We start from the raw sequence: 27,509 nt of genomic DNA on the forward strand, positions 1-27,509 counted from the left end.
CATTTTGCTTGTAATAAGTGAGTATCAGTCCAAATAAAGTACTTTTGGAGGGGAAGAAGAGCCTAGAAAAAAAACAGCAATCAATCAAAGTCTGCATTGTTAAACATATTTGTTTATATATCTCTACCCTGCATGGAAATGTTCCAATTTGTTTCTGTTAGAATAATAAAACAATAGGAAGAGGAAGGAGGACATTAGGCCCAATGTGTCTGTGCTAGCTCTTTGATAGATTAATCCAAAACTAATCCAACTGGCATGCACTCATCCCATTGCTTTGTACCTGTTTCATCCCTCCTACCCGCTGCTTCAAAAATAACTCTTTACCCCTAAAATATGAAGTGGTCTCTGCCTTATCGACTCCCTGTGGCAAAGCGTGCCATACTCTCAACAATGCTCTATGTAAAGGAATATCTCCTAACCCCTCTCCTCAATCACTTAGTGCCAATTTTAAATTGGTGACTCCTTAGCACAGATACAATCAAAGGAAAGGTATTTCTTTATTCATCTTGATAATTTTGGAAACCTCTCAAACTTTCCACTTAGCATTCTCTGCTCCAATGTAAATAGTCCCAGTACAAGAACATACAATATAGGAGCAGGCCATTCGGCCCCACAAGCCTGCTCCACCATTCAATAAGATAATGACTGATCTACCTCGACTCCACTTTCCTGCACTATCCCCATATCCCTTGATTCCCTTAATATCCAAAAATCTATTGATCTCTATCTTGAATATACTTAACAACGGAGCCTCTACAGCCCACCGGGGTTGGGAATTCCAAAGATTCACCACCCTCTGAGTGAAGAAATGTTTCCTCATTTCAGTCCCAAATGGCCGACCCCTTATTCTGAGACTGACCCCAGCCAGAGTCCCCAGCCAGAGGAAATGTCTTCCCTGCATCTACCCTGTCAAGCCCTGTAAGAATTTAGTATGTTTCAATGAGATCACCTCTCATTCTTCTAAACTCTAGAGAATATAGGCCTAGTCTATTCAATCTCTCCTCATCCCACCCAACCCCCCCCCCCCCAATCCCAGGAAACAGTCTGGTGATCCTTAATTGCACTCCCTCAATGGCAAGTATATCCTTCCTTAGATAAGGAGACCAAAATAATACCCAATACTCCAGGTGTGGAGTAATTAGAGATGAGTGCAATAAAGGTACAGCAGTTATCATGGGCAACTTCAATCTACATATTGACTGGGCTAACCAAACTGGTAGCAATGCGGTGGAGGAGGACTTCCTGGAGTGTATTGGGGATTGTTTTCTAGACCAATATGTCGAGGAACCAACTAGAGGGCTGGCCATCCTAGACTGGGTGATGTGTAATGAGAAAGGACTAATTAACAATCTTGTTGTGCGAGGCCCCTTGGGGAAGAGTGACCATAATATGGTAGAATTCTTTATTAAGATGGAGTGTGATACAGTTAATTCAGAGACTAGGGTCCTGAACTTAAGAAAAGGTAACTTCGATGGTATGAGACGTGAATTGGCTAGAATAGACTGGCGAGTGATACTTAAAGGGTTGACAGTGGATAGGCAATGGCAAACATTTAAAGATCACATGGATGAACTTCAACAATTGTACATCCCTGTCTGGAGTAAAAATAAAACTGGGAAGGTAGCTCAATCGTGGCTAACAAGGGAAATTAAGAATAGTGTTAAATCCAAGGAAGAGGCATATAAATTGGCCAGAAAAAGCAGCAAACCTGACGCCTGGGAGAATTTTGTAATACAGCAGAGGAGGACAAAGGGTTTAATTAGCAGGGGGAAAATAGAGTATGAGAGGAAGCTTGCTGGGAACATAAAAACTGACTGCAAAAGCTTCTATAGATATGTGAAGAGAAAAAGATTAGTGAAAACAAACGTAGGTCCCTTTCAGTCAGATTCAGGTGAATTTATAATGGGGAACAAAGAAATGGCGGACCAGTTAAACAAATACTTTGGTTTTGTTTTCAAGAAGGAAGACACAAATAACCTTCCGGAAATACTAAGGGACCGAGGATCTAGTGAGAAGGACGAACTGAAGGATATCCTTATAAAGCGGGAAATTGTGTTCGGGAAATTGATGGGACTGAAGGCCGATAAATCTCCGGGGCCTGATAGTCTGCATCCCAGAGTACTTAAGGAAGTGGCCATAGAAATAGTGCATTGGTGATCATTTTTCAACAATCTATCGACTCTGGATCAGTTTCTATGGACCGAAGGGTAGCTAATGTAACACCACTGTTTAAAAAAGGAGGGAGAGAGAAAACGCGTAATTATAGACCAGTTAGCCTGACATAAGTAGTGGGGAAAACATTGGAATCAATTATTAAAGATGAAATAGCAGCGCATTTGGAAAGCAGTGACAGGATCAGTCCAAGTCAGCATGGATTTATGAAAGGGAAATCATGCTTGAAAATCTTTTGGAAATGTTTGAGGATGTAACTAGTAGAGTGGACAAGGGAGAACCAGTGGATGTGGTGTATTTGAACTTTCAAAAGACTTTTGACAAGGTCCCACACAAGAGATTCGTGTGCAAAATCAAAGCACATTGTATTCCGGGTAATGTACTGATGTGGATAGAGAACTGGTTGGCAGACAGGAAGCAGAGAGTTGGGTCCTTTTCAGAATGGCAGGCAGTGACTAGTGGGGTGCCGCAGGGCTCAGTGCCAGAACCCCAGTATACATTAATGATTTAAATGAAGGAATTGAGTGTAATATCTCCAAGTTTGCAGATGACACTAAACTGGGTGGCGGTGTGAGCTGTGAGGAGGACGCTAAAAGGCTGCAGGATGACTTGGACAGGTTAGGTGAGTGGGCAAATGCAAGGCAGATGCAGTATAATGTGGATAAATGTGAGGTTATCCACTTTGGAGGCAAAAACACGAAGGCAGAATATTATCTGAATGGCAGCAGATTAGGAAAAGGGGAGGTGCAACGAGACCTGGGTGTCATGGTTCATCAGTCATTGAAAGTTGGCATGCAGGTATAGCAGGCGGTGAAGAAGGCAAAATGGTATGTTGGCCTACATAGCTAGGAGATTTGAGTATAGGAGCAGGGAGGTCTTACTGCAGTTGTACAGGGCCTTGGTGAAGCCTCACCTGGAATATTTTGTTCAGTTTTGGTCTCCTAATCTGAGGAAGGGCGTTCTTGCTATTGAAGGAGTGCAGCGAAGGTTCACCAGACTGATTCCTAGGATGGCGGGACTGACATGTGAGGAGAGACTGGATCAACTGGGCCTTTATACACTGGAATTTAGAAGGATGAGAGGGGATCTCATAGAAACGTATAAGATTCTGACAGGACTGGACAGGTTAGATGCGGGAAGACTCTTCCCGATGATGGGGAAGTCCAGAACCAGGGGACACAGTCTTAGGTTAAGGGATAGGCCATTTAGGACTGAGATGAGGAGAAACTTCTTCACTCAGAGAGTTGTTAACCTGTGGAATTCCCTACCACAGAGAGTTGTTGATGCCAGTTCATTGGATATATTCAAGAGGGAATTAGATATGGCCCTTACAGCTAAAGGGATCAAGCGGTATAGAGAGAAAGCAGGATAGGGATACTGAGGGAATGATCAGCCATGATCTTATTGAATGGTGGTGCAGGCTCGAGGGGCCGAATGGCTTACTCCTGCACCTATTTTCTATGTTTCTCACCAGAGATTATATAATTGCAGAAAAGACATATCGGAAGTCGCAGCTCATAACTATAGTTTCTCAGTCCTGGCATCACCCTCGTGATTCTATGCTGAATGTTCTTTAATGCCCTTTTTTATAATAGGGTATCCAAAAACTGCACACAGTACTTTAACTATGACCTAATCCAATCTTTTGTACAAATGTAGCATGACTTCTTAATTCTTGTACTTTGTGGCCCTAGTTATAAAGCCCGAGATGCTGTTGGCCTTGCATATGCTTTATCTACCTGCACTTGGATTTTCATGAAATTATGCATTTGAATCTAACTCTGTCAATGTGTTTCCATTATGTGTGTACACTCATTCCTTGCTTTTCGTCACAAAATATATTGCCTCAAACTTATCCACATTAAAGTGCACCTGCCACCTTTCTGCCCATTCTGCTAATTTGTCTGTCTTCTTGAAATCTTAGGGGCTGAAATTGCACCCCTCCCCCACCCGAAATGGGGCACACACACCCCGTTTCTATAGTTTTTACTGCTGCGGTTGAGGTGGCCTCTTTTTTTTCACTCAGATCCGGAAATCGCTCTTAATATGCCGACAAAAAAAAAAGATGGCGGTAGCGGCAGTTGGTTCTCCCCTTTAAGGGGAGCCACGCCACCATTGCAGAAGGCCCAGCCTCACTGGACCGCTGCGAAAAACAAAATTTTGGCACCGCCGGGTGAACCAAAGGTTTTCATGGCAGAATTTTGCTGTCGGGGGAGGGGATGGGGGTAGATCGGCGGTGCACATTGTGATGGCACACATAGCACGGATCAGCAGCAGCGAAGCGGTAGGGAGGGGGAGTGTGGGTCACTGCTGGGATAACACGGGAGCGGAATTTTGATAACGGCGGCCATTATACGAAAAGTCGGTGGCCATTGCACTCCGCAGCGTGGCCGCTGTTTTCCGGTGTTAGGAGGCCTTAAGGAAAGGGACAATTTCGGCCCTTTTGAATCCTCCTCAGAGGCTCTGCTATCTCCTCTCACACCACTTTCACATTTAGGACCGAGATGCGGAGGAACTTCTTCACCCAGAGAGTGGTGAACCTGTGGAATTCTCTACCACAGAAAGTTGTTGAGGCCAATTCACTAAATATATTCAAAAAGGAGTTAGATGAGGTCCTTACTACTAGGGGGATCAAGGGGTATGGCGAGAAAGCAGGAATGGGGTACTGAAGTTAAATGTTCAGCCATGAAATTGAATGGCGGTGCAGGCTAGAAGGGCCGAATGGCCTACTCCTGCACCTATTTTCTATGTTTCTATGTCTATTTTCTTTTATATTATCTGTCAGCACTTTTTCTTGGAGGTGCTTGTTTCTGAAATTTAGTGGCAAAAGGGCAAAAGTGTTCCATTCTCCAGAATTGGAATTCTTTGTCTTGATGTTCAGAGGAGTTCACCAAAAATAGTTTAAAAAGGGATCTCATTCATTGTTAATATGTGAAAACTAACTACCTTGTACAGCTGCAGTGGGGAAAGGATCATGTTGGGTGTCTCTTTTTCTTCTTGCTGTGATATTGAAATAGTCAGAGTTAATAAAACAATTGCACAGAAATTACAGGACAGATCAAATCATTTATATAGTGGGGCTAGCAAACAATAGGCCGTGGCGTGCAAGTAGCTGATAACTATGCAGATTGTCTTTACATGCTGTATATACTTATCATGTAAATTTATCAAGTGTATTGAGCAATATGCATTATAGTTTAGGAGATTGGTTCTCAGTAACAACCGACTGCCTATATTTGCACAAACTGACAGAAATGAAGAGGATATTAGTTGAAAATAATTTGGGATCGGCAGTACAACCTCAACACATTGGCACATACATTGTTTCTTATTTTCCTCACTTGCTTTAGTTGTCCCAGCAACGCAAAGCATTCTCCAGCTGAGAGAGTGGGCAAAGAACGTCTATGTGTTGCTCTGTGCCAAATGTTAGTTGGTGCACAATAATACTCTGAATTGATTTGATTTTCTGGTTTTCCATCTCTTCCCCCGAACCCCCCCACCTCACCCCTTAGGAAACATTCTGCCTCTGGCAAATCCCCTGACAACCCAATAATGCATACAAATTATCAAATCAGATAATAATACGGTGACAAACACGGATACAAACTGCATTGAGATATGTCAAATTTGGAAATAGGGAATCACAATTGAGTTGACTTTTGATAATCCTGTAAATTTAATGGATTTGGTTTCTATAATTGTTACAGATGGTATACATAACAATTTCAAACCATACAGATGAGCAGGAATACTATATTATTATAGACCTCACTAAAAATAAATTATTATTGCTCTGCATACTTTGGTATAACATTTAATTGTGTAGCAAGGTATAGCTTTGGGTTCAAATGCAGCTTGAGTACTCAGATCCAAATATTTGCGTTTCTGATGAGTAAAACTTCATCCTCAGTGAGAGAAACTGATGTTTGAATTTAAATTCAGTGTTAGGCCATCTGCATTGCAACCAAGGCCAAACTTTTGATGCTTATCCAAACTCTACAGTCATTATATATCAATAGCATATTAAAAGTCGTACATAGAGTCAAAATCAAGGAAAGTGATTTGAAAAATAAGTTAGGAGGCATACATAGTAAATTAAGTAGATTAGAGCAGGAAGTTACTAAAGGACATAGACAGATTAAATGAGTGGGCAGAACTGTGGCAGATTAAGTTTAGAGTTTAATATGGGAAGTGTGAAATCATCCACTTTTGATCCAAGAAAGACAAATCGGAATATTTCATTAATAGTAAGAGATTAGTCACTATGGAGGAACAAAGGGATTTAAATGTCCATGTACATTTGATAACTATAAGCTAGAGGAAAAGGTTATTAGAATTTTGGCCTTTATCTCAAGGGTGTACAAATAAAAAAATTAGGAAGTGATGCTTCAGTTGAAGAGAGACTTGGTCAGATCCCATTCAGTTTTTGGCACCTCATCCAGTCAAGATATATTGGTCTTGGAGAGGCTGCAGTCCAAATCCCCAGAATGATACTGAGGCTGAAAGGATTAAATTGCGAGGACAAGTTGCATGAACTTTGTTTGTATTTCCTGGAGTTAAGAAGATTGAGAGGTATTTAAAATGATAAATGGATTTGATAAGGTAGATACAGAGAACCCATGTCTCCTGTTGAAGGAATCGAGAGCATGGGGACATAATCTTAAAATTAGACATAGGTCCGTTAGAAATTAAATCTGGTAACACTTTTTTATACTTAGGTAGTGTAAATCTAGAACACTTCCCCCCCCCCCCCCAAAAAAAAGGGTCAATGGGATTTTCAAAACTGAGAATAATAGATTTTTGTGAAACAAAGGTATCAACGGATATGGAGAAAAGGTGGGTAAATGGAGTTAACGTACAAATTATCCATGAATTGAATGGTGTGTGACTGTGTGTGTATTTTATATATATATATATATATAAGAACCTGCCAATAAGAGAAACAAGGTGATCAAATCAATAAAAACAGTTTGAAAAATAATTTTGTCTTCCATTTTTTCTCATTAACTGAAATTTCTGATGGTATAAAATAAGGTTCATAATATATTTTTTTAATTCTCTCGAAAGCCTGGTCTTGGATTTGATTATCCTTCCCAGAGTTATGACTCTGTTAGTTGAGGGCAGATCCTACAGTCAGAGCATCGGCAGTGTGTACAATTGTCAGGATAAATCAGTGTTTTTTTGCACATTTGTAATGTACAGTCTCGAACAGTATCTATTTGTTTTTTTAAAATTATTTGAAGAAAAGCCGGGGGAAAAATGTTTAAACTTTATTCAGGTAAAATTAATTTGCTTTTTTTAAAAAAAGAGAATGTCTGTGTGTGAGGCAAGGAGTGAAAAAGAGAGAAAAACAGAAACAGGCAGAGATTCACATCAAAAAAGACACCAACCATGGTCGGAACTTTCACATTGCAGAGCTTGCGGTTTTGGGAGTGGATCAGCAGTCAAAAGCACTGAAAATGATGGGAATCTGCCGTCATCCGGCCGACTTCTGCCTTTAACTTTGAAGCGCGCCACGGACAAGTCCAGGAGAGGCGGGCAACCTCATTGAGGTAGTTAACTGCTCGTTTAGAGACACTTTACAGTCTATTTAACATGAGGTTTCAACTTTAACTGGTTACGCACGGGATTCATGGAACTCAGGAAGCTAGCCTTTGAAGCCAAAGCAGGAGTTCAGTGGACATTGTGCGAGTTTATTAAATGACAGCTGGAAAAGCAGATAAATACAAACACCTTACACCTGCTTCCTTGCCTAAGGGAAAGGCTCTTGCTGATACCATTTTGTGCAGAGATTTTGTTTTCAGGTGTTTGCAGGTGATTTCTGCAACCTTGGAAGCCACTCACCACATTTCAAGTCACTTCACTCACTACATTGGAGAACTGTGTCTCTGATCTTCACTTTACCTGCCATCTATCATGGGTGCAGCTTATGCTGTTTCACCTAGGACCTCAGATTCAAATCAAGATGAGCCCTAGCCCCAACAATACCAGCAGCAGCAACTACAGCAGCAGCAGCAACAATACCAATAGTCTTCTCCTCACAACCTGATGCTCCACGGGAGAGGATCAGCATAGGGTTGCATCGTGCCAGAAGCGATACTCCAACATAGGCAGAGGATGAGCCTCCTGGACTGGACCGAACAGCAGTGTTTCTGGAGGCTCAGGCTATCATGCCAGGTCATCGCAGACATTTGTAGCTTGCTGGAAGATGACCTGCTACCCAGAGGAGCTGGTGGACACACCTTACCAGTGGCTGTCAAGGTCACCACCGTCCTCAATTTCACCTCAGGCTCCTTCCAGGGATCTGTAGCAGACATTTGCAGGATCTCACAGTCGACACCCACAAATACATCACCCAGGTGACCAAGGCCATGTTTCACAAGGCAGCAACTTATGTTCACTTTGCCACTGATGAAGCCAGTATTACTGAGCGGATGCTTGGCTTTGCAGCTCTGGCTGACTTCCCACAGGTGCAGGATGTCATCGACTGCACATATGTGGTCATGAAGGCCCTAACATCACCCAGGCGTGTTTGTGAACTGCAAAGGCTTCCACTCCTTCAATGTGCAGCTCGTCTACAACCATAAAAAGATTATGCATGTGTGTGCCAAGTTTCCTGGAAGCTGTCATTACTTTTTCGTCCTGCACCAGTCCACCCTCCCTCAGCTCTTCGCTCCGGCTGGCTGCTTGGAGATATGGCTCATGGCACCTTTGAGGAGACCAAGCAATGAGGCTGAGAAGTGATATAATGAAAGCCACCTGTCCACCAGATAGGTCATAGAGCAAGCAATTGGCATGCTGAAGATAGACTTCAGATACCTTGACAGATCTGGAGGTGCCTTTCAGTGCGCACCAGCCAGGGTCTCCAGAATCATCATGTATGCTGTGTGCTGCGCAGCAGTGAGAATTGTCACTGCCGGAGGAGTAAGGCGAAGAGCGCACAGCCTCTTAACCTTGAGCAATGGATGTTTGGTTGACCGGAACGGTTTAACAGAAGAACATAAGAAATAGGAGCAGGAGTAGACCATACGACCCCTCGAGCCTGCTTCGCCATTCAATAAGATCATGGCTGATCTGATCATGGCTCCACTTCCCCACCTGCTCCCCATAACCCCTTAATACCTTATCGCTCAAGAAACTGTCCACTTCTGTCTTAAATTTATTCAATGTCCCAGCTTCCACAGCTCTTCGAGGCAGCAAATTCCACAAATTTACAACCCTCAGAAGAAATTCCTCCTCCATCTCTGTTTTAAATGAGCAGCCCCTTATTCTAAGATCATGCCCTCTAGTTCTAGTCTCCCCCATCAGTGGAAACATCCTCTCGGCATCCACCTTGTCAAGCCCCCTCATAATCTTATAAGATTTCGATAAGATCACCTCTCATTTTTCTGAATTCCAATGAATAGAGGCCCAACCTACTCAATCTTTCCTCATAAGTCAACCCCCTCATCCCCGGAATTAACCTAGTGAACCTTCTCTGAACTGCCTCCAAAGCAAGTATATCCTTTCGTAAATATGGAAACCAAAACTGTACGCAGTATTCCAGGTGTGGCCTCACCAATACCGTATAGCTGTATCAAGATTTCCCTGCTTTTATACTCCATCCCCTTTGCAATAAAGGCCAAGAGACCATTGGCCTTCCTGATCACTTGCTGTACCTGCATACTATCCTTTTGTGTTTCATGCACAAGAACACCCAGGTCCCGTTGTACTGCGGCACTTTGCAATCTTTCTCCATTTAAATAACTTGCTCTTTGATTTTTTTTCTGCCAAAGTGCATGACCTCACACTTTCCAACATTATACTCCATGTGCCAAATTTTTGCCCACTCACTTAGCTTCTCTATGTCCTTTTGCAGATTTTTTGTGTCCTTCTCACACATTGCTTTTCCTCCCATCTTTGTATCATCAACAAACTTGGCGATGTTACATTCAGTTTTCTTCCAAGTTATTAATATAGATTGTAAATAGTTGGAGTCCCATCACTGATCCCTGCGGCACCCCACTAGTTACTGGTTGCCAACCAGAGAATGAACCATTTATCCCGACTCTCTGCTTTCTGTTAGTTAGCCAATCCTCTATCCATGCTAATATATTAACCCCAACCCCGTGAACTTTTATCTTGTGCAGTAATCTTTTTTGTGGCACTTTGTCAAATGCCTTCTGGAAGTCCAAATACACCACATCCACTGGTTCCCCTTTATCCACCCTGTTACATCCTCAAAGAACTGCAGCAAATTTGTCAAAAATGACTTCCCCTTCATAAATACATGCTGACTCTGCCTGACTGAATTTTGCTTTTCCAATTGACCTGCTACTGCTTCTTTAATAATGGACTCCAACATTTTCCCAACCACAGATGTTAGGCTAACTGGACTAGTTTCCTGCTTTTTGTCTGCCTCCTTTTTTAAATAGGGGCGGGTATTACATTTGCAGTTTTCCAATCTGCTGGAACCTCCCCAGAATCCAGGGAATTTTGGTAAATTACAACCAATGCATCCACAATCCCTGCCGCTATTTCTCTTAAGACGCTAGGATGCAAGCCATCAGGTCCAGGGGATTTATCCGACTTTAGTCCCATTATCTTACTGAGTATCACCTCCTTAGTGATTGTGATTGCGTTAAGTTCCTCCCCCCCATAGCCCCTTGACTATCCACTGTCAGAATATTGTTAGTGTCCTCTACCGTAAAGAATGATACAAAATATTTGTTCAGAGTTTCTGCCATTTCCATGTTCCCCATTACTAGTTCCCCGGTCTCGTCCTCTAAGGGACCAACATTTACTTTAGCCATTCTTTTCCTTTTTATATACCTGTAGAAACTCTTGCTATCTGTTTTTATATTTTGTGCTAGTTTACTTTCATAGTCTATCTTCCCTTTTTTAATCATTTTTTTTTAGTCGTTCTTTGCTTGCTTTTAAAAGTTTCCCAGTCTTCTGTCCTCCCACTAGTTTTGGCCACTTTGTATGCCCTTGTTTTTAATTGGATATCGTCCTTTATTTCTTTAGTTAGCCATGGATGGCTATCTTTTCTCTTTCATCCTTTCCTCATCACTAGAATATATTTTTCTTGAGAGTTGTGAAATATCTCCTTAAATGTACACCACTGTTCATCAACCGTCCTACACTTTAATCTATTTTCCCAGTTCACTTTACCCAACTCTACCCTCATACCTTCATAGTCTCCTTTATTTAAGCTAAGTACACTGGTTAGAGACCCAACTTTCTCACCCTCCATCTGAATTTGAAATTCAATTATGCTATGATCACTCATTCCGAGGGGATCCTTTACTAGGAGATTGTTTATTAATCCTGTCTCATTACACAGGACCAAATCTAAGATAGCCTGCCCCCTGGTTGATTCCGTTACATACTGCTCAAGGAACCCGTCACTTATGCACTCTATGAACTCCTCCTCAAGGCTACCCTGACCAATTTGATTTGTCCAATCAATATGGAGGTTAAAATCACCAATGATTATTGCTGTTCCCTTTTTACAAGCCCCCACTATTTCCTGATTTATGCTCTTACCAACAGAGTTACTACTGTTAGGGGGCCAAAAGACTACGCCCACCACTGACTTTTTCCCCTTATTGTTCCTTATCTCCACCCAAACTGTTTCAACACCCTTATCATTTGAACCAATATCATTTCTTACTTATTGCAGTAATTCCATCCTTTATCAATAGAGCTACCTCACCTCCTTTTCCTTTCTGTCTGTCCTTCCGGACTGTCAAGTACCCCTGAATATTTAATTCCAAATCCTGGTCACCTTGCAACAACGTCTCTGTAATGGTTATCAGATCATACCAGTTTGTCTCAATTTGTGCCGTCAACTCATCTATTTTGTTACAAATGTTACGTGCATTTAGACAAATTGCCTTTGAATTTGTTTTTTTACCTTTTTTTCCTGTTCGTTTCCTCTCTCCTCCAAACTCACTTTCTTTATTTTTGCTTGCTAATTCCAGCTTTACTCCCCTCCCTACTGAATCTATTTTCAGGTTCCCATCCCCCGCCAAGCTAGTTTAAACCCTCCCCAACAGCACTAGCAAAGCCCCCTGCGAGGATATTGGTCCCGGCTCTGTTGAGGTGCAACCCATTCGGCTTGTACAGGTCCCACCTCCCCCAGAAGCGGTCCCAATGCCTTAGGAAACGAAAGCCCTCCTACCTGCACCATCTCTCCAGCCACGTATTCATCTGCTCTATCCTCCTATTTCTGTACTCACTAGCTCGTGGCAGTGGGAGTAATCCGGAGATTATTCATTGGTCATTGTAGGACTGCTTTGTGGTGTTGGTGGGGGAGGGTGGTTGGTGTTGATTTCCATGGGTATCCTGGTTTCTTCAACGTATACTTGATGATGAAACTTCGCGAATTGCTGTTAGATACCCTCATGCTCCTTATGACGTGTATCTCCAGAACCTCCTCGTCCTGTTGCTTCTCTTCAATGCTATGTAGTGTCTGGTGATTTCTACTTCTAGTCAATTTACTCTTCAGTCGGCACACCTTCACAAGATGCCCAGTTTTCTTGCAGAAGAAATACTCTGCCTTCACATATGGGCAGCTTTAAGCAATGTGTTGTCCCACGCACCGATAGCACAAATTCAAAGCACTGTTACCGTGGCCAGTTGCTGAGGTCTTGGTGCCCAACTGCCTTTTACTTTTAGCCTACAGGCGACTCACCTCAGTTGTCTGATGACTGGAAATGGAGCAAAATTCTGAGTATTGGTTGGCCATATCCATCAACATAGCTGTCTAACAAGCTAAATCAAAAGTCAAGTTAGGGGTTGTCAACAATTTCCTTCTGATTGCTTCATTTTTCAACCCACAAACAAAGCGGTCACACAATGCTCAGTTCTGAAAGTTACTGAAATGATAGCTTTTTTAAAGCTACAATGTACTCACTGATACCCTCGTTGTGTAAGTACTACTAAGGGGATCAAGGGTATGGCGAGAAAGCAGGAATGGGGTACTGAGGTTGCATGTTCAGCCATGAACTCATTGAATGGCGGTACAGGCTCGAAGGGCCGAATGGCCTACTCCTGCACCTATTTTCTATGTTTCTATGTAATTGATTGTGTGCTCCAAAATGATAACTTTCAGCAATTTCTAGGGGCTCAGGTCTGTAGTGCTGAATCCCCATCAGTGGTGTGACCTTTGGCTTGATGGGAAAAAGCAAATTTTTCAGGATTTCATACACCTCGGGGCCTGTTTCAGTCAAGAAAATAGCCTGTTTCCTTTCTAAAACTACCCGGTTATGGTTTACATCATTGGGGACTTCAACGATACTATTCTCAGTGAAAAACATTTCTAGCTACTCCATATACACTCGGTCACAATGGAATTTACCCAAGCGCCCTATTATTCCCACAGGCGCGGCCATCTGCACTCTGGCAATGTCAACAGTTTACCTTGGATTTTTAGCTGTACCGCAAAACAAAGAACCTCTCAAAGCCTCTCCGTTGGTTGGCAGCAGTATCCACCAAAAATATCAGCTAGGGAATCCAAATATCCTATCCTCGTGACCAATCTGTGACATCTTTACAGACACCACTAATACAAGCACACACTGCAAGATGGCTCCTTAACAAGGACTGTGCCACATGACCTTTTATTGTTAATACATCAGTAGTTGCATTACATCAGTAGTCCACTAGGTAGAGTTCTATTACAGTCCCCTCTCACCATCATTCCTCTTATGGGCTACCTTCACTTCCCTGCTAGCAATGAGCTGGATAGAACCTTGCTGCTCATTAGTGGGACGATAAATGCCCAAGTCTATGACCTCATCTCTAGGAGAGCTATCAACAATGAGAGTTTGCAATCTGTTGTTCACAACAAGCATTTTCTCGTTCGACTGGTGCATTACAATCGTACACATCATGGCTGAAAATGCTGCAAAAGCTTGTGCATTTGTTGCTGCTCCTCCAAGATCAACCTCTTTTCCGACAGCCCCCACGATTCAGCATCTGCATTCAGCTGAGCTTGAACATCCTGTACCGGCAAGGACACTCCGCTGCTGTCCCGGTTTCCATCATCTCTTGCTCACTTGTGATGTGTGAGACACCAGGTGACAACACTACTCTATGTCTAAATGGACACACCGATGTGCGTGTATCTGCGTGGTGCTGGGTGCACATGGGTCTGGTGATGGTGCACCCTCAGAGAGTGGAGATTCCTTGGAGGAGTCATCTTCCTCCGGCTGGACAGTCTGCGGGGGGGTGGGGCACTTGATGGATCTGTGGGAGAGTAATCAGATGAATTAGAACTTTTATGATAAGAATGTGTAACGTTGCCATTATGCACACGATGACATTTCACTGGTTGCTTATATCAAGTCACCATGAGAATTAAATATCAATCAGCCATGTGGCTGTATGATATTTAATTCTGTCACCAGGTTGCTGGGAGGTCCCCTCTCTCCGTCTCCCACCACCAGCAGCTCTGTAACCTGACTTATTTGTAGCACCTCCTCCTCTGCTGTGGAATCAAAGTGCTATAAATTGGAGGGCCACCTCCGGTTCTTTGCCTCTCCCGAATGTTCTGCGCTCTCTTCTGCAAGGAGGGAAAGAGAACTTTGAGTGAGAATGATGGAATGAGTGTAAGGGATGGATGGGCTACATTTGTAGAGGATGACTATGAGGGAGTGGCGTGACATTGTCAAATGACCTCCTTCTGTGGTGTTAATTCCTATGATTGAATTAGGATGAGGGTGAGTGTCAGCGGTGATTAGTCAGATGGGGTTGTGAGTAGGTGCACAGACAGAGAGGGATGAGTGCACCTTACAAGGTAGGTTGGTGTGAGGATTAACGTGCAGGAGTAGGCTTGGGAAGGCAGAGTGATGGGTTGGGGTGACACACACATTAGGATGTAGTTGAATGTGGCATTGCACTCACCTTTCCTGACCTCAAGAGATCATTAAATCTTTCACATCATTGAATCCAGGAGCAGCTGACAACCCCATGCTGCTGACCTCCTTTGCGATCTCCAACCATGCCTTCTTGGTCTCAGTGGTTGGTCTCTTGCGGCCGTTATCAGGGAACAAGATGGCCCTGCGTGCTTGAACTCCCTGGAGCCAGACTTCCAGGGAGGAGTCAAAGAATCTGCACGCTGCCTTCTGCTGTTGGTACTCCATGCTTCCCTCCAGCTTCAGAGTGAAAATCTTCAATGTCTCACCAACTGCACCTCTCCCAAAGACCCGTTATGTTCCTCCAACAACCTTCAAGTGTGATGTGTGGAAGGCTGCTTTAAATATCTGAGCTCAAGACAAGTCATTGATGATATTATCAGACCCGCTCCATTTAATTGGCCTGGAAACCCACAGACCTAACTCAATTGATCTAATTCAGTTAAAGACAAAGTGGACAGCGCACTGCCGAGAGGTTCGTGGGTCCGACCTGGTACGCAACCACCCCCCTCCCCTTCCCGTGCCCGACTCGCCTCACAGGTAAAAATTTCAGCCCATGTGCATATTTTCTGTTCTGCTCTCTACAAGACATTGAGGAGACTCTCGGAAATGGTGGGGACTCAATGCAACTGGGTCTTCGTCATTTCCAAGGGCTTCTGCTGGTTTTCTGCCAGGTTACAGTGCGAGACTGCTGGAGCCCCTGTAGAATTTCAGAGTCCAGTGTATACCTCTAGTGGGTACATATGATTTTGTTCTGTATACTTAGCTTTAACAGTTCAAGGGATGCACAGTAAATATATAGCTAAAAGAATAAGTGTAATGATAAATGCTACTCATTTACAGTTTTCATAGAATAAACAGAGTTCTGACCCCAAAGCATCGGTAAAACTCCCAGAATACCATGTAATAAAAGTGGAAAGTGACTAATTCAGTCACCATTGGCCTTGATAGTACATTATGCGCTACATGGTATAGCACCCTATTATAAAACAGTATATCCTCTGATTTACTATGAAAAATGCCTAGAGAGATCTGCTGGTAGTTATACAACATTTTTTTTTAATATGTTGAAATAAACCTTTACTGACTATCACTCATCTTTAGGGCAGGAAAGCTTACCTTGCAAGGCATTGATTTTGCTGGTTTCACTTTCACCAGCAGAATTTAAAGCAACAATTTCAATCATATCTTTTTGAACATTTGGAGCTTCACAAGACAGTTCTGGTGTTCTGCATATCTCGCTCTTTTGTGAATTGGAAACTGCATACACAATATATTCTGTGGCGTAAATTGACTCTGTCCATGAGATGAGCAGAGTGTCATTTTCCAAAGAAGCAATAAGGTTGCTTGGAGAGCAAGGAACTGAAACAAACAAAAGTTATTTATCAATTGCTGTATATAATACAAACTACAAAGTATCAAGGTGTTATCTTTTTGTATAGGATTTTGGTCCAGTGGTTGACTTACTGCCTGATGTTTGGACAATCGTATGCAGTAAACCATTTTATAATGCTTAGCCACAGCACTGGTAATAGCTCAGTGTTTCATGGCACTTTGTTAATTCAGAGAAGATAGGCTCCTAATTTTCCAATACAAAGTACGTCACTTACAACAGATTGTTGTGTGCATGGTATTCTTTCTGTATAAACATCTGTCCAATATTCCACTGAGAGCCTCAAAATCAGCTGGTACCATTTTAAAGTTGGCAGGCTTATTGAGAGCAGTACAAAATTATGATATAATAGTAATGCAGCTGAAGTGGGGTCACTTTTGGCAATTAAATATAGCTCAAAGTAAAATCTTCGGGATGGTTAAGGATGGAAAAAAGGTAGGAGTGTTATTAATGGGACAAAAAAAATCATAACACTAGAGTGGAAGGATTTAAATAGAGACGTGGTCCAAAAAGAATCATTTTGGATTGATCTAAGAATTATTCGTTCATGGGCGGCAGGATAGCAGGCAATTTAATGTGACTGTGGTAATGTATTTTGGAAAGAAAAACAAGGAACGGGAATATAGACTTAATGGAAAGGTGTTGAAGGCGCTGAAGGAACAGAGACCTAGGGGTGGAAATTAATAATTCCTCGAAAGTGCAAATATAGGTCGATAAAACCATAAAATAGGCCAATAGCATCTTTGGATTTTATAAAAAATAAAATAGAGTATAACAACAACAAAAAATCAACAATCTGTACAGGTAATGGTTAGGCCACAGTTAGAGTACAAAGTGCAGTTCAGAAAGGATTTTAAAGCCATAGAGAACATAGTGTAATTTCACTAGGATGATACCAAGGATGAGAAATTATAGTTATGAGGAGAGCCTTAAAATAATGGGATTTTTCCACTGAAAGCAAAGAAGGCCAAGAGGAGATGAAATGGAGAGTTTTTAAATTATGAAAGGTCAAATGAGAAAAGACTATTTCTTCTGATTGGGGAGCCCGTGATGAGAGGTCATTGTGGAATTCTTTGCCACAGGGAATAAATGAGGCAGAGACTATTCCATCTTTTAAGGAAAAGAGAAAATAAATATTTGAAGCAGAGGAAGATACAGCATTATGGGAAGCGAGCAGGGTAGTGGGATTAATTTTGGTTTATTGCAGCAAAGAGCAAATTGGCATAATGTAGACCAATCTCATGGTCTACAGGGCTGTAGTAATACCCGCCCTCCTGTATGGATCTGAGGCATGGACGATGTATAGAAGGCACCTCAAGTCGCTGGAGATATATCACCAACGATGCCTCCGCAAGATCCTACAAATCCCCTGGGAGGACAGGCGCACCAACATCAGTGTCCTCGTCCAGGCTAACATCCCCAGTATTGAAGCACTGACCACACTCCATCAGCTTCGCTGGGCAGGCCACATAGTTCGCATGCCAGATATGAGACTCCCTAAGCAAATGCTTTATGCGGAGCTCCTTCATGGTAAATGAGCCAAAGGTGGGCAGTGGAAATGTTATAAGGACACCCTCAAAGCCTCCCTGGTAAAGTGCGACATCACCACTGATACCTGGGAGATCTTGGCCGAAGACCGCCCGAGGTAGAGAAAGTGCATCCGGGAGGGCGTTGAGCTCTTCGAGTCTCAACGCAAAGAGTATGAAGAGGTCAAACGCAGGCAGTGGAAGGAGCGCGCGGCAAACCAGCCCCACCCATCCCTTCCCTCGACGAATGTCTGTCCCACCTGTAACAGGGTCTGTGGCTCTCGTGTCAGACTGTTCAGCTATCAAAGAACTGACTTTGGGAGTGGAAGCAAGTCTTCCTCGATTCCGAGGGACTCTCTATGATGATAATGGGTAAATTGTGATGAAGGTTATGAAAGACCACAGGAAGAAATAGGTAGGTGGCAGATGCAGTTCAATGCACAATAATGTGAAGTAATACATCTTGGAGCTAAGATTGAGGAAAGGGAAGACACCTCAAATGGTAAAGTTTGAAATGGAGTAGATAAGCAGAGGAACGTTTGTGTGTCGATACATGTGTATTAAATGTGGCAGCACAAGTAGATAAGTCCATAAAAGGCAAACAAAAAAAATATTTTGCATCTGGAGGTAATGAATACAAAAGCAGAGAAAATGTTGAACTTGTAAAAGACCTTGGGGCACAGTTGGAGTAGTGTGTACAATTTTGGGTACTCCATTATTGGAAGGAATGTAAAGGCAATGGAAAAGGTACAGTGTAGATTCACTAGGATGTTACCAGGGATGAGGGGTTACAATTATGAAGAGAGACTTGAGAAGTTAAGAATTGTAGCTAACCAAGTTAAGGTCTGGCAGAGGTAGAAGGGCTTTTGTTGTATTTTTGGATTTTTCACCACATTTCCATAGAAATTGTTTGCATAAAAGGGGTACTTTTAATGTTGGGATTTAAGCAAAATGCATTCCCACAAGTTTAAAAAAAAGTACCTTGATACAATGTGGTTAATATGCTAAATGCAAGTTTCTCCCCAGAGATTAAACAATAAGCAATTAAATAGCTTGTCTAGGTAATTGGAAAACACCTCGCACTGTATTGAAAAATCCTTTGATTCCTGACTGTGAAAATAAGATTTATAAAGGGAGACAGGCCTTTTGAAATGGCAAAATTGTTAAAGGGAAAGTTGGGATGGCTTTCACTGAGGCGTAGAGGTTAGAAATGCTGGAGGAAGACTCTGAAGACATCTTGTTTAAGTCAAATAAGACAACCCACTGATGTGGGCTAGTGTGGCATATTCTTTATTTTGTATTATTGCATGAAGATAATTTGTACAGATTGAATTAAGTGAGTCCGTTACCTTACAGTCAAATTAAGTAGCTTATTGATTCATATTAGGCTTTGTCTCTCAAAGTGCTTGCTTGGCCCACCTTTAGATACATTCAAGAAGCATTTTGTGAAAGACATGCATATTCCGCTCAGATCATCTATTGTTACATCTCAGTTACACTATTGTGCAAGTGGAAATAGGGCAGTGTGAGTCAACTCCCATAAAGGTAAGATGCTCAGACCACTTACAGGAATGATTGACGCCACTGTACCCATGAAGGCATTGTAATAGCTATGCTAAAGGTAAATAGTGACAGATTGTTTCCATTGATCACTGAGATGGTAAGAGGGACAAATCTAAAATAATCGTGAACAGAATTAAAGGGGAGGTAAGAATTATTTTTACACAAAGGGTGGTTAGAATGTGGAATTGGCTGTCGCAACCCAATGTTAAAACAAAGTGTTGGCTGTGGCTCAGTGGTAGCACTCTCACTTCTGAGTCAGAAGTAGTGGGTTCAAGTCCCACTCCAGAGACTTGAGCACAAAATCTCAGTTGACATTCCAGTGTAATACTGAGGGAGTGCTGAATTGTCAGAGATGCTGGTTTTCGGATGAGACATTAAACCTTGTCTGCCCTCTCAAATGAACGTAAAAGATTCCATGGCACTATTTTGAAGAAGAACAAGAGAGATCTCCCGACGCAATATGGCTGCTGCGTTTCCTACATTACAACAGTGACTACACTTCAAAACTACTACATTGGCTGTATAGCACTTTGGGATGTCCTGAGGTCGTGAAAGGCACTATATGAATGCAAGGGTTTCTTTAAATTCTTTAAAAAGGGATTTAGATATTTGCTTGAGAAACAGCAATATTGAAGCATATAGAGTAGTCAGGAAAGCATGATCAGACAGGGTGTCTCACTTGGAAAATAAATATTGTCACAGACTTGATGGGACTAATGATCTGTTGCTGTGTTATAACATTCTATGGTTCTATTACAGTTACAAAAGGATATCATTAAAGTATGTACGACATCAAATGATGGACGTTTATATTCATGTAACTTAACTTTTTTTTAAAGTACCAAGAATATAGAATGTTACAAATTAATTCGCAGTGATGGCAAGATTTTGCATACAAAATTGTGCTTTATTGTTAATTCTTTTACTTACCGGTGAAATCAATTAAGGGAATGCTTGGGCTGCTGATTCCTGCTGGATTTCTAGCTTTGACAGTAATGTTGTATGTGGCACTGCAAGGAACTGGGAATTGGAAAAACGTTCTGGGTGTCCAATATGAACGCAATGTATACATGGAGAATGGATCCTGTTCAATTTGTCCCTCTATATCTACTTCATAATCTTCAGCACAGTGACTGTCTTTCCAGGAGACGTCTATGTCTTGTACGCCATTACTGGCAGGGCTTAATGTAGCTTGAATGTCTTCTGGCAGACATGGGACTACACAACAGAAAGGATTAAGTAACAGAGTAAAATGAATTAAACAACAGTCAAATTAAGCTAAATTAAAATTGCTCAGACTATTGTTACTTATGTCTCAATTCATATTATGAATTTGTATAAAGCTAACTATAATTAGAACTTTTACAGATAAGCATTGTTTTTGTATTAAAGAGGTATATTTTTGTTTACTATAGAAGATCTCAAGCAAAATGCAATAATTGATTGTGCTAGTAGTATATTTACCTGTACCAACTTTGTAAGAAGTGTTAAGCATACTTGAGCAAAATCCATCTAAAGCGTAAACAGAAATGTTGTATTTGGTGGCACAACTCAGATGTTGAATGTAACAACTTGTGTTTGTTGTGTCACAATGAAGTGGATCTTCACCGCTAGCATTTATAAATGCCATATATGATATGGCTGTATCAATGCGACCCCATGACAATAACATCGAGTCGTTTGCACAGTCCACATCAGCTTCAAGGTGTTCTGGAGTACATGGTACTAGAAGGTTGAAAAAAGGTTTGTTATTTCCAGAATGCGCTGTACTTGAGGAAAACAAAGTAAATGTAAATAGTGCTACAGCACAGATTTTAAAGCTGTAGTGATCAATATTTGTTTAAAGTAATTCTTAGATTAATAATGCAGCATACAGATAGCTAGGAATGCATTAATAAATTAGAGATATATTTTGCTATTAAAGGAGCAAAATAATTCAAATATTTCTCTTCACATTCAACTGCCATGGATTAAAATGGTAGCTGGCAGCCATTTTGCTGCTTTCCTAGGAGTTATTTGTGAATTCACAAGTGCCAATCACCAAATATTGGACTATAACATTGCTCTTGTTAGTATGCTGTATTTGCATTACTCAAACAGTTAACGAGCTGCTTAACTGGCAAAAAAATGGCACAACATTCTTGAATTCAGCCACGGTGAGAGGAATACTGAAAAGTGTTTAGACGAAAAGTGTGTGAGAATGCGTCTCAGCTGGTAGATGATCATAGCTGGCTGATCAGGTGAGATGACATTGGAGACCCCTTCTGCTTACCCTTTGGTGCTCTGCCTCCTGCAATCTAGGTCTATATTGCTAAATAAAAGTCTAATCAAATTAAATATTAAATACTGTATATTCATCTTTCTTTAATTTAGCGGCAGAGAGTTGATTGTGGCCATTTGAGTTGGTTGATATTTCACCAGCTAAACAACTGAGCTTGAGTAGGGTACCTACGCCATTGAGTCATACAACAACAACTTGTATTTATGAGATAAAAAATTTGACTCTGAGCCACATAAGGAGAAATTAGGGCAGATGACCAAAAGCTTGATCAAAGAGGTAGGTTTTAGGAAGCGTCTTAAAGGAGGAAAGAAAGGTAGAGATGCTTAGGCAGGGAATTCCAGAGCTTAGGATCTAGGCAACAGAAGGCATGGCCACCAATGGCTGAGTGATTATAATCAGGGATGCTCAAGAGGGCAGAATTAGAGGAGCGCAGATATCTCGGGGGGAGGGGGGGGGGGGAACGTTGTGGGGCTGGAGGAGATTCCAGAGATAGGGAGGGGCGAGGCCATAAAGAGGATTTGAAAACCAGGATGAGAATTTTGAAATTGAGGCGTTGCTTAACTGGGAGCCAATGTAGCCAAGTGAACACAGGGGTGATGGGTGAGCGGGACTTGGCGCAAGTTAGGAAACGGGCAGCCGAGTTTTGGATCACCTCTAGTTTACATAGGATAGAATGTGGAATGCCAGCCAGGAGTGCATTAGAAATGTCAGGTCTAGAGGTAACAAAGGCATGGATGAGGGCTTTGGCAGGGGATGAGCTGAGGCAAGGGTGGAGACGGGCGATGTTACAGAGGTGGAAATAGTTGGTCTTAGTTATGCTGTGGATATGTGGTTGAAAGCTCATTTCAGGGTCAACTATGACACCAAGGTTGCGAACAATCTGGTTCAGCCTCAGACAGAAGTTGGGGAGAGGGATGGAGTCAGTGGCCAGGAAACGGAGTTTGTGGCAGAGACCGAAAACATTGGCTTTGGTCTTTCCAATATTCAATTGGAGAACATTTCTGCTCATCAAGAACTAGATGTGGGACAAGCAATCTGACAATTTAGAGACAGAGGAGGGGGTCAAGTGAAGTGGTAGTGAGGTAGAACTGGGTGTTATCAGCGTATATGTGGAAACTGGTGCTGTGTTTTCGGATGATGTTGCCAAGGGGCAAAATGTAGATGAGAAATAGGAGGGGACCAAGGATAGATCCTTGGGGGACACCAGAGGTAACAATGCGGGGGTGGGAAGAGAAGTGGTTGCAGGTGATTCTCTGGGCTCTGATTAGATAGATAAAAATGGAACCAGGCAAGTGTAGTCCCACCCAGCTGGACGACGGTGGAGAGGCATTGGAGAAGAATAGAGTGGCCAACCGCGTCAAGGGCTGCAGACAAGTCAAGAAGGACGAGGAGGGATAGTTTGCCTTTGTCACAGTCACAAAGGATGTAATTTGTGACTTTGATGAGAGCCGTTTCGGAACTGTGGCAGGCGCTGAAACAGGATTCGAGGGATTCAAACATGGAATTGCGGGAAAGATGGGCACGGATTATCACCTAAAATAATAAAGTGTCCATTTTCCAGCACAGCGTTTCCTTGATGATCACAATAACTCACAGAAACAGATTAGTAAATTGCAACTTGACCTAGCAAGAATATAAATGAGCAAATTATTACTTGTACAAGGTGCACTGACTATAATTTAGGTTGAGTTATTATCACTATGCCTTAAATTATCTACGACTGTCGCTCTCTTGCTAATGCATCACAAAAATAATGGTCTTGCCTTCCCTTCCCACAGTGTATAAAGAATTTGTCATGTATGTACATGCTGTTTGTAGCCACCAGATGGTGTCATTGTTGGAAGCCACTGAGCAGCACGCACATGGTGCTGCTCTGGTATAAAAGGCCAGAAATTTTGTGAGAGAGACACTTTGGGACTAAATAAAGCACAGCAAGGTTGTACCTTGCTTAGTTAACCAGTACTCAGCTTGAACCTTTATTGCATACATAATATTTGGCGACGAGAATACAAGAACCTTTGTTTGCAAAATAAGCACGATTGGATTTTTAGAGCGATTTGTGGAGGGAGAAGATTGGGCAGACTTTGTGAGCCGTTTGAACCAGTACTTCGTGGCCAACAAAATGAAGGGGGTCGACGATGCAGATCGGCGGCGGGCCGTGTTCCTCACTGTGTGCGGTTCAAAGATCTACGGTCTGATAAAGAATCTATTCATGCCTAGTGATCCAACAGAGAAAACGTACAAGGAGTTGTGTACATTGGTATGGGAGCATCTCAAGCCAGACGACGGCATCATCATCTTGAGATACAAGTTTTATACACACGTTCGATGAGAGGGCCAGAACGTGATGGAATTCGTTGCCGACCTGAGACGTCTAGCGAGACCGTGTAAATTCGGGACGGGGTTGACAGACATGCTGCGGGACTTCTTTGTTATCGGTATCAACCATGAGGTGATCCTGCGCAAACTTCTGGCGGTGGAGGAGTTGGATTTAAAAAGAGCCATCCAGATCGCTCAATCATGTATGACAACGGACAGGAGTTTAAAGCAAATGTCGGTGAAGAACCGAACCTCGGCAAGTACTGTAAATGTGATTGATTCAGCGTTCGGCAGAGCGGCACATGGCAGGGCCTATCCAGCTGGGTTCGCGAAACCTGTGGCTGCCCAAAGTCTGCCAGCAGGAATGTATCCGACTTCTCCGTATTGGCGTTGTGGGGGAAATCAATGACATCAGCATTGCCGATTTAAGCAAAATAGTTGCAAAGGCTGTCTGAGAGTGGGGCATCTCCAGCGCAAGTGTCCGCAGATGAGCAAGTGAGCTGCGACACACCACGTGGAGGATGAGAGTCAGACGAACGCGGATCCGGATACGCAATCCAAGATGCCAGAGGAGGAAGTGTATGGACTGTACTCTTTCCTTACCAAGAGTAAACCAATTTTGATTAACGTGAAATTTAACAGGATATCGGTATCGATGGAACTAGGGGTGAATCAATCGATCATGAACGAGGGGGCATTTAATAAGCTGTGGGATACTAAGACTGCGAGGCCCAGGCTGAGCCCTGTTAAGGCCAAGCTGTGCAAGTACACCAAAGAACTAATAAAGATGATTGGCAGTGCACAAATTAACGTGTCGTATAACGATGCGGTTCACGAGTTACCGCTGTGGATTGTTCCAGGCAATGGCCCAACGCTGCTCGGCAGGAGCTGGTTGGAGAAAATCAGATGCGACTGGAACGACATAAAGGCGTTGTCGTCGGAGGAAGATGCATGTGCCCAAGTATTGAGAAAATTCCCCTCGCTGTTCGAACCATGTATCGCCATGGGAGCCAAGGTGCAGATCCACGTGGACTCAGATGCAAGACCCGTCTATCATAAAGCTCGGGCAGTGCCGCATATGATGAGGGACAAGGTCGAAATTGAACTGGACGGACTCCAGTGTGAAGGGATCATATCACCGGTCGAATTTCATGAATGGGCCAACCCCATTGTTCCTGTGCTGAAAAGTGATGGCACAGTCAGAATCTGTGGAGACTGTTAGGCTAGGATCAACAGGGTTTCAAAACAAGATCGGTACCCATTACCGAAGGCTGATGACTTGTTTGCGATGCTAGCCGGAGGGAAGTCGTTCACAAAACTGGACTTGACGTCAGTCTGTATGACGCAGGAGCTGGTCGAGACATCGAAGAGTCTTGCGTGCATTAACATGCACAAAGAACTGTTTATTTACCACAGGTGCCCGTTTGGAATTCGCTCGGCTGCAGCAATATTCCAGAGGAATATGGAAAGTCTACTGAAGTCCGTTCCCAGAACCGTCGTGTTCCAAGATGACATCCTGATCACCGGTCATGACTCCAAGGAACATCTGAACAACCTGGAAGAGGTTCTACTGCGTTTGGACAAAGTGGGACTCAGACTTAAACGTCGAAGTGCATCTTCATGGCACCGGAGGTCAAATTCCTGGGGAGGAAAATTGCCCCTGATGGCATCAGACCTACTGACGTGAAAACCAAAGCCATCAAGAATGCACCCAAGCCGTAGAATGTGACGGAACTGCGTTCGTTCCTACTCAACTACTTTGGTAACTTGCTACCTAAATTGAACATCTTACTTGAACCACTGCACATGTTGTTGAGAAAAGGCAACAACTGGGGCGCATCGCAAGACAGAGCTTTCAAGAAAGCCACCAATCTGCTTTGCTCGAACAAGCTGCTGATACATTATGACCCATGTAAACGTTTAGTTTTGGCCTGTGACGCATCGTCATAGGTAATTGGTTGCGTGTTACAACAAGCCAATGAGTCGGGAAACTTCAACCTGTCGCGTATGCATCCAAAAGTTTGTCTAAAGCAGAAAGAGCCTACAGTATGGTAGAAAAAGAAGCTTTAGCATGTGTGTACGGTGTTAAAAAGATGCATCAATACCTGTTTGGTCTGAGGTTCGAATTAGAGACCGATCACAAACTGCTCATTTCGTTGTTTTCTGAGAGCAAAGGTATCAATACCAACGCTTCATCCCGCATCCAAAGGTGGGCGCTGACATTATCTGCGTATGATTATGCCATTTGCCACAGACCTGGCACAGAGAATTGTGCCGATGCTTTGAGCCGGTTGCCTTTGCCCACACTGGAGGTGGAAACACCACAATTGACAGATTTAATGTTAATCATGGATACTTTTGAGAATGAAGGCACCCCTGTCACGGCTCAACAAGTTAAGACCTGCACCAGCCAGGATCCGATATTATCGGTGGTAAAGGGTTGCATCCTCAAAGGGGATCGGTCTGCCATACCTAAGCAAATGTGCGAGGAGGTCAAACCATGCATCCGTCACAAGGACGAACTGTCTATTCAAGCAGATTGCATATTGTGGGGCAATCGTGTTATAATGCCTAAGAAAGGGAGAGAGAAGTTTGTGCATGAGTTACGCAGCACACATCCTGGCATTGTGACGATGAAGGCCATCGCCAGGTCCCACATATGGTGGCTAGGAATTGATTCTGAGCTGGAAGCATGCATGCATCAGTGCAACACCTGCATGCAGTTCAGCAAAGCACCAGCGGAATTGCCGCTAAGTCTGTGGTCATGGCCATCCAAACCTTGGTCCAGGATCCATGTATATTTTGCAGGTCCCTTCCTAGGCAAGATGTTTTTAGTGGTGGTGGATGCTTATTCGAAGTGGATGATCATGTAATCCAGTACATCCACGGCAACCATAGAGAATCTCAATGTCATGTTCGCGACACATGGTCTGCCTGACATAGTGGTGAGTGACAATGGGTCGTGCTTCACCAGTCAGAAGTTTTACAAACTCCTGAAACTCAACGGCATAAAACATGTAAGGTCAGCACCGTTCAAGCCTACGTCCAACGGGCAAGCAGAACGTGCAGTACAAATTATCAAGCAAAACATGAGGAAAGTAACCCAAGTTTCACAGCAGACCCGCTTGTCTTGCATATTGCTAAGTTACAGGACAAGACCCCCACACACTCACAGGGCTAAGCTAATGATGAAAAGAGGTCTTAAGACCAAATTATCGCTTGTATACCTGGATTTAAGTAATCATGTCGAATACAGAAGAGAGAGTCGACAAGGGTACCACAATCACACAGCTGTGTCATGCGAGATTTCTGTTAATGATCCTGTATATGTGTTGAATTATGGTCAGGGTCCT

General features: G+C 42.8%; 1 protein-coding gene across 1 annotated transcript in view; it reads right to left on the reverse strand.

The window, feature by feature from the left end:
* Positions 1-16,164: 16,164 nt before the first annotated feature.
* LOC139269151 (receptor-type tyrosine-protein phosphatase beta-like) overlaps positions 16,165-27,509 on the reverse strand; it is a 63,604-nt gene continuing 52,259 nt past the window's right edge. Inside the window, exons 19-21 of the mRNA XM_070888252.1 lie at positions 21,021-21,281; positions 20,487-20,774; positions 16,165-16,436 (exon numbers count right to left, since the gene is read on the reverse strand). Coding sequence (XP_070744353.1) covers positions 16,165-16,436; positions 20,487-20,774; positions 21,021-21,281 — 821 coding nt within the window. The remainder of the gene's footprint in view (positions 16,437-20,486; positions 20,775-21,020; positions 21,282-27,509) is intronic.

Source organism: Pristiophorus japonicus, chromosome 8 (genome assembly GCF_044704955.1).
Source record: "Pristiophorus japonicus isolate sPriJap1 chromosome 8, sPriJap1.hap1, whole genome shotgun sequence".
Lineage (NCBI taxonomy): Eukaryota > Metazoa > Chordata > Chondrichthyes > Pristiophoridae > Pristiophorus > Pristiophorus japonicus.